Source organism: Ranitomeya variabilis, chromosome 6 (genome assembly GCF_051348905.1).
Source record: "Ranitomeya variabilis isolate aRanVar5 chromosome 6, aRanVar5.hap1, whole genome shotgun sequence".
In the NCBI taxonomy this organism is placed as follows: domain Eukaryota; kingdom Metazoa; phylum Chordata; class Amphibia; order Anura; family Dendrobatidae; genus Ranitomeya; species Ranitomeya variabilis.
In genome coordinates this window covers 409,100,574-409,108,604 of record NC_135237.1, presented here as the reverse complement: position 1 = coordinate 409,108,604, position 8,031 = coordinate 409,100,574, and the positions used below count along the sequence as shown (strand labels likewise).

Genomic DNA, 8,031 nt, shown 5'->3' with positions numbered 1-8,031 from the left:
CATTATTACATTAATGTTGTTGCGATACCCGATACCACAAAAGTATCGGATCTCGGTATCGGAAATTCCGATACAGCAAGTATCGGCCGATACCCGATACTTGCAGTATCGGAATGCTCAACACTAGTCAACACATTTACACAGCTGTTACTTGGGTGGTTCTCCTTGTTCACAGCTACGGGACCTTTGGAACTTCTAGATTTAAAAATGTAGGTCTTTTTATGGCCGTTTTATTAGACTACCATTTCAGTGCTGTTCACACCTGCATCAGATTCTTTCATACTATATTTGATAAGAAGACTAGTACTTCAGACAATGCTGTTCTTCCTGTAAAAGTAAGAAACATCATGAGAAACACAATGGACCTTGTTAATGGGGCCCATAGGGCTTCATTATTTGCCTACAGCATTATGTCAGATTCGTTTTTGTGCACCTATGATGGCGAAAAAATTGAATTTGTGGTGCAGATGTAAACTAAGACTTATTTTACAGTTAGCACAGATGTTTCTGCATCATCATCAATTTTCTTCTCAGATTTATTTTCCAGCTTGATTGAAACTAAGTCAACTTGGTAGTGCACAGAATTTATCATGTCAAAACTTCCTACACCTTGCTGATGATGCCTTTTGGTTGAAGAAAATAACATTCTTTGCAATCTTGCATGATAGTTAGACATCAGCAGATCAATTAGTAGAGAATTGAGTTTGAGTAAAATTTCCCAAAATTTGCGGCGTCACGTTAATTCAAACATTTTAAGTTTCAATTTGCAGTTCGCCCCCCCCCCCCCCCCAAATTGCCTTGCACCATTCCCACACGGCTAAAGCATCAGAGCAGGCTAATGCCATTTTTGCGTAGCCACTTTGGCCTCCCCATAAGGCCTTGCACCTATGACATCTAGCAGATTATCATATCCTGTACAGTGGTGGTCAGTACCTTGGCCATCGCAGAGCAGTGGTTCTCAGTGGAGCACAGTTTGTCTGACGGAATCGTTTTTCATCTCCAGAATCACTGAGTAAGGCTATGTTGACACATTGCGGTTTTGCTGCGTTTTTCTTTCTGCATGCAAAACCTGCTCTCTTAGCAGTAAAGAAGCTGCTTACAGAAAGCAGGTTTTTCTGCTTTTTTTCTGCGTTTTTCAGGATCCCAAAGTTCAGCTTTGCTTCCACCATAGAAGCAGGTTTTAGGTCACCAATGCAATACATGTGTGAAGCCATAAAGCTATTTTGAAAAAAAAGGGCAATTTGATCAAATTATTTAGTGGAAAAAGATTTTTATGTCTGAAAAATAGTGACTATTCTGAACGAAAAAGTTCAAATGAGTTCATGAATAAATACACAATTGCAAATGTAACAGTGGTGGGAGGTGAAATGGTCAGGAATAATTTACCTAAGACATTGGCAGAGCATTGCATTTGAAGGACACTGCTTGTAGGACCCTTGAGTTGATCAGGTATTGTTCAATTTCACACCTTGGTCGGCCAATGTTTACTTTACACATATCAGTAATTTAATTAAATTGAACCAATACTAACTGCCATATTCTCAGGTTAGGACACCAAGACATTATGGTTTAAACTATGGAAAATCACAAAAATAATTTGTTTCACATATGGCTGTACCTGCTTTTTTTTCCCTAAAAGCGTAGGAAAACCTGATACCTGTATTTTTTGCTGCATTTTTGTACTTACCCGTTGGGTGAAAAATGCTGCAACAGCGCTGAAAGAAGTGACATACTGCAGTTTTAAAAAATCCAGCAGTTTTCCAATTCAGTAAGGGAAAAAAAAACAATGTTTGTGCATGAGATTTCTGAGATTTTATAGCTTTTGCTGGTAGTGTAAAACGCAGCTTAAAATTTGCATTAAAAAAAGGAACAGAAAGGTAATGTGTGAACATTGCCGAAGTCTCTCTCCTGTAGATTGTGAGCTCTTATGATCATCAGGGTCCTCTCTCTCTCTTGTAGAGTGTAAACACTTATGGTCAGCGTGGTCCTGTCTCTCTTTTGCCAGTAAAGTGTAAGCTTTTATTGTCAGTGCGTTTCTCTTTCGCTCCTAAAGAGTGTAAGCTCTTATGGTCAGCGGGGTCCTCTCTATCTCCTGTAGAATGTAATCTCCTATGGTCAACAGGGTCTTCTGTCTCTCTCCTGTAGAGCGTAAGCTTTTATTGTCAGCGGGGTTTTATCTCTCCTGTAGATTGTAAGCTACATCGGGATCCTCTCTCTCCTGTAGTGCATATGCTCTTATGAACAGTGAGGTCCTGTGGTCATGTCTCTCTCACCTGTAAAGTGTAAGCTGTTATGGTCAGTAGAGTCCCCTATCTGTCCAAGAGATTGTAAGCTCTTATGGTCAGTGGGGTTTTCTCTCTCTCCTGTAGTGTGTAAGCTCCTTTGGTAAGTGAGGTCTCTCTCCTGTAGTGTGTAAGCTTTTATAGTCAATGAGGTTCTCTCTATCCTGTAGAGTGTAAGCTCTTATGGTCAGTGAGGTCCTCTCTTTCCTGTAGTGTGTAAGCTCTTATGGTCAGTGGTGTCTTCTCTTTCCTGTAGTGTGTAAGCGCTTATAGTCAGGAGGGTCTCTCTCTCCTGTAGTGTGTAAGCGCTTATAGTCAGTGGGGTCCTCTCTGTCTCCTGTAGTGTGTAAGCTCTTATTGTTAACAGGGCCCACCTTCTCATGTAGAGTGTAAGCTCTTATGGTCAGTGGTGTCCTCTCCTGTAGAGTGTAAGCTCTTATGGTCAGTGAGGTCCTCTCTCTCCTGTAGTGTGTAAGCTCTTATGGTCAGTGAGGTCCTCTCTCTCCTGTAGAGTGTAATCTATTTATGGTCAGTGAGGTCCTCTCTCTCTTGTAGTGTGTAAGCTCTTATGGTCAGTGGTGTCCTCTCCTGTAGAGTGTAAGCTCTTATTGTCAGTGGTGTCCTCTCCTGTAGAGTGTAAGCTCTTATGGTCAGTGAGGTCCTCTCTCTCCTGTAGTGTGTAAGCTCTTATGGTCAGTGAGGTCCTCTCTCTCCTGTAGAGTGTAATCTATTTATGGTCAGTGAGGTCCTCTCTCTCTTGTAGTGTGTAAGCTCTTATGGTCAGTGAGGTCCTCTCTCTCCTGTACAGTGTAATCTCTTATGGTCAGTGGGGTCCTCTCTCTCCTGTAGTGTGTAAGCTTTTATAGTCAGTGAGGTCCTCTCTCTCCTGTAGTGTGTAATCTTTTATGGTCAGTGAGGTCCTCTCTCTCCTGTAGTGTTAGCTCTTATGGTCAGTGGGGTCCTGTCACTCCTGTAGTGTGTAAGCTCTTATAGTCAGTGAGGTCCTCTCTCTCCTGTAGTGTGTAAGCTCTTATGGTCAGTGGGGTCCTGTCACTCCTGTAGTGTGTAAGCTCTTATAGTCAGTGAGGTCCTCTCTCTCCTGTAGTGTGTAAGCTCTTATGGTCAGTGGGGTCCTGTCACTCCTGTAGTGTGTAAGCTCTTATAGTCAGTGAGGTCCTCTCTCTCATGTAGTGTGTAAGCTTTTATAGTCAGTGAGGTCCTCTCTCTCCTGTAGTGTGTAATCTTTTATGGTCAGTGAGGTCCTCTCTCTCCTGTAGTGTGTTAGCTCTTATGGTCAGTGGTGTCCTCTCTTTCCTGCAGTGTGTAAGCCTTTATAGTCTGTGAGGTTATCTTGTTTTTCACAAGCAATTACACGTTTTCCAGTATTGAAATTTACTCAAATTTATTTGGCACAAATCAAAGTATTGGGGGAAAATTTGGCAAAGTTGGCAAATTTGAATTTCAAAACATCCACTCATCTGTAATGGTAGTTATTGAAATAATACTGCCATGATGGCCGTAGTTCCAAAAATAACATTATATTAGACAATGTTTGATTATGCTATTGAAGAATGTAATACTAAAATGGAGACCCTCATTGGTTTTATGCTGCCCTCATGATACAATTCTCTATCCAGCTTATTTGGCTCTGTATACACTGTACATATCATAGGCAGTACATTTAACTGTTGGCATGTTGGATCTATGAGGCAAAGATGTGTATGTTGTATTTTTCTAATAGCAGCAGGTGTAACCAGGCGCATATATTTTATCTCAGTATTAGCTGTCCCGAACATTGCTCAGCCTTCAGGATAGCCCTGCCTCATTGCTTCTCTTTTACCCACTGTGCACAAGTGTCTGCATATAGCTCTGGGGTCTCCACAGATAATAGGATGCAGAAGATCCGAGATACTTGTAACACTGTCACCTAAGTGCTGTATGGTTTAAGCCTTTCAACCTTGCTTTTGCTTTTACATTAGTTCAACAGTTCATATTGTATAGAAGGAAACAAGAAAGTAATTAACTGATCTTTCAGCATGGTTACACACTTGCCTTAGGATCCTCCATGAAGCTTTGTATTGCGTCCTGGTTCAAGAAATAGCTTAATCGTTTAAATTGATGTTAAATGATTTGGATTTGGTGGGGAAGTGTTTACAGCACACGGTTCCTGCACATAGCGTTCACTCAATCATTACTAACACAACAGCCAGTGGCTAAAAAGAGATCATATTGGGGATTTTCTGTAGGAAATTGCAAAATTATATTTTAGTATTAGTTTCTTTTCATGTGTCTCCAAATAACTGCAAGAAAATGGCACTTACCTTAATCATAAAGTGCCCACAAACCTCAATTTGTTTGGAAGATGTCACCTCAGTGCATCAGAGTATAGCTTGGAGGATATCTCAGTAATAAATTATTTTTAAATTATTGGGATATCCTCCAAGCTATACTCTGCTGTTAACCCTGAGGGTACTGAAATAGTGTAGATTATCTCACACTATAGCTGATTGCACCTCAGTGCATCATAACTATACAGCTGATCCTTTCATGGGATTTCATGGTTTTATGTAAATGAAGATTAATAAAAGTGTAAAGAAAATATTTGCAACTTTTTAGTTTCCTTTGGGGCGAATTAACCTTCCAATAAAACTAGTGCATCTTTGGCTGTGGTAGATAGTCAGATGATGAAGATTTGAGGTATATTGTAGGCCAGTTTCTAGAAAACTGGATTTTGTGGCCTGCAAATGGTCCTGTCCCTTCTTCTATGCCCCTCTCACTTTTTTAGCAACCTTATGAGGAGTAATGGACATTAACCCCATAATGACCACCAATATGACTTAAAACTGACCTGAGATATAAGGGAATAGCAGCTACATTATAGGTGACACCCTGCTGCATCAGTCACAATCAGTGTTGGTGCCGACCATGGCCATTTAACCCCTAAGATGTTGCTGTCAATACTGAACACTGCATCTAGATGGTTAACAGAGAGTGGGGGCTCCCTCTTTAACCCCATCGGCATCTTGAGATCATGATTGTGTAGTCCTGGTGTTTGTCATGGCAATTCATGGACAAATAACGGCCTTAGAGTCTGCTGGCTGTCTGGGGCTGTTCAGATGTTGGCAACATTTAGGTGGTAAAAATAACATTTTTCTTTCCTGTCATACCACTTTGTGTAAATTCCTGAAAATTACCTGAATGGTTAATAAACTATCCGACAGCAGTTTTTAATATGTTGAGGAGCGGTTGTATTTATATTCGTGTCACATTAGGGTTTTTTCAAATATATAGGTCCACAAAGTCACTTCAAAACTGAATAGGTCCCTAAAAAAGTTTTGTAAGTTTCTTGGAAAAAATGGAAAATTACTGCTACAATTTTACAGTTTCTAACATGCTAACAAAATAAAAGAACATTTTACAGATGATGCTGATGTAAAGCAGACATGAGGGAAATGTTATTTATTAACTATCTTGTGTGGTGTCACTCTCTGGATTAAAGGGGTAATCATTCAAAGTTTGAAAATTGCTAATTTTTAGAAATGTTGTCAAACATCTAATACTTGTATAAAAAACACAAATCCACCTAAATTTACCATTATCATAAAATATAATGTGTCACAAAAAACAGTCTCAGAGTCAGTGGGATCTGTTGAAACATTTCAGAGGTACTGGCACATAAAGTAACAGAGATGAATAATTTGGCCCGGTCACTAATAACAAAGACACATCCTTTATCGCTGACTTATTTTCACAATGTTTGTTGCCAGTGAATGGGAACTTTCATATTTACAACCTGGGGCTAAAATCCAAAATAGTCCTAGTCTTACTATCAGCTGAAAATATATATACAGTTGCATCCAGTCTAAGCCTTATGGTGCTTTCACATTGCATTCTGTGTCCCCGTCGGTGCATACGTCTGAAATGCCCCGCAAAACGGCATCCGGATCCATGCGCCTACGGGGCCAATAGACTGCGCAAGCTTGAGCTCTTCCAGCACTTTTCTTTTTAGTTTACTCCATCTTCTACATCTGATTGTCCTCCTCCTGTAGACATACGTTCCTGAAAATGATGCCCATCATTGGGTGTTTTTAACTGATCCATCTCAATCCCTTTAAATCTATTTATAAATGGCATGCTGTAAAGTGTACATAAATGATGCCTACTAATATATTCTGGGGTTTTTACAGAGCCACCTGTGCCCATTGCACCACCACAATTATCATCTGTTGGAGCAACATATCTGTGGATACAGCTCAATGCAAACTCAATAAATGGAGATGGACCCATCATTGAAAGGGATATAGAGTATCGCACTACTAGTGGGACCTGGTCTGACATCCAGTCTGTGGATTCATCCAGTTATAAGATTGGACATCTTGACCCTGACACCGAGTACGAGATAAGTGTCTTGTTAACAAGACCTGGAGACGGTGGAACCGGATCACCTGGACCTGCATTGAGGACAAGGACAAAATGTGCTGGTGAGTAGAAAAAAAAGAATATTTAATCACTATGGTTAAATGAACTATTCCTTCCAATATCATCAGTGTTAGTACATTGTGACCTGAAAGCCCTGTGATATCCTGATATATTTCATCTGAAGATTTATGATGGAAGAGATAGTAGAGGGCTGGTGGGTTAAATGGAGCATTATGGCTATTGTGTAGTATAATCTCAAACCTCTCAATTGTTTGAAGTCTTACGGGAAGAAGTGGGTGGGGGGCACATACATAAATGCAAAGTTGGCTTACAGGAAAAATTTCTGTCTCTGGTTAAAATAATGTGATCTTAAATTATGTGACCTGCATAGTGTTTTACTGTCTCCTTGTATATACTGTAAGCCGAAAAAAAAGGTGCAGCTGGCATAGCTCAGCCAGCTTCTGAGCAATTCATTTTATGATCTGGCTAATCCATAAATTAACCCTTAAAGAAACACTTTATGTGTCCACGTCTCTTAAATAAACAGTGGCATAGTTCTGTGTAATTATAAAATATAAGAAAGAAATGACAACAACCTGAAGAATGGTGAAGAATATTTAAAATTGAAGGCTATATTTTATCTTACATATTAACAACTAATGACCCTGGATGTGACACTGTTGCTGTGATTAATAATATTTCCAGTCATCAAAGCAGTAGAGTTTATATCCGTTCAGCCTGCAAATTGTACTCCAGTTTAGCAGCACAAGCAATAAATGAATCGCAAATGTAACCCCCACAAGGTGAACATGTAATGATCGAACTTCACAAACCTAAAGAGTAGCTAAACTTTCATTTATTTTTAAATAATTTTGTCCTCCTAATATTACACACAGGGTGCTTGTGGAAGCAAATCCAATGCGTCCATGACAGCATACTATACAGGGGCAGTGAGGGCCTGTTTATTGGCATTGACTCATACTACTGACATCATTGTATTCCTGCAGTATCAGGAGACGGTGCCGTGGGTTAAGCTGCATTAATACTTAAGGATTGCCGTGCACTAGGGTTCTCAATCACACTCATTTCACAATATTTGTGCAGTGTAAACAGGCTGCTGATCAACCAATGAATGAGCAAAACTCTAGTTCATCGGATGAACTTATCCTTTGCTGTTAAAAAGATCATCGCTATCTGTGATGTAAATAGGACTTGTGTAACCAAAAGCATTGGCAGCCTAGCAAACTGAGCAATCTAGAACAAATCGCTAAAGCTGGAGTCACACTAAACGACTTACCAACCATCACGACCAGCGATACGGCCTGGCCGT

General features: G+C 40.0%; 1 protein-coding gene across 5 annotated transcripts in view; it reads left to right on the top strand.

Annotated features, from left to right (window-relative positions):
- The window catches only part of PTPRM (protein tyrosine phosphatase receptor type M), a 995,903-nt gene that overhangs the window by 423,228 nt on the left and 564,644 nt on the right, over positions 1-8,031 (top strand). For all 5 annotated transcript variants that reach the window (XM_077270222.1, XM_077270225.1, XM_077270224.1 and 2 more), the window contains exon 7: positions 6,470-6,763. In XM_077270222.1, the coding sequence (XP_077126337.1) occupies positions 6,470-6,763 (294 nt within the window). The remainder of the gene's footprint in view (positions 1-6,469; positions 6,764-8,031) is intronic.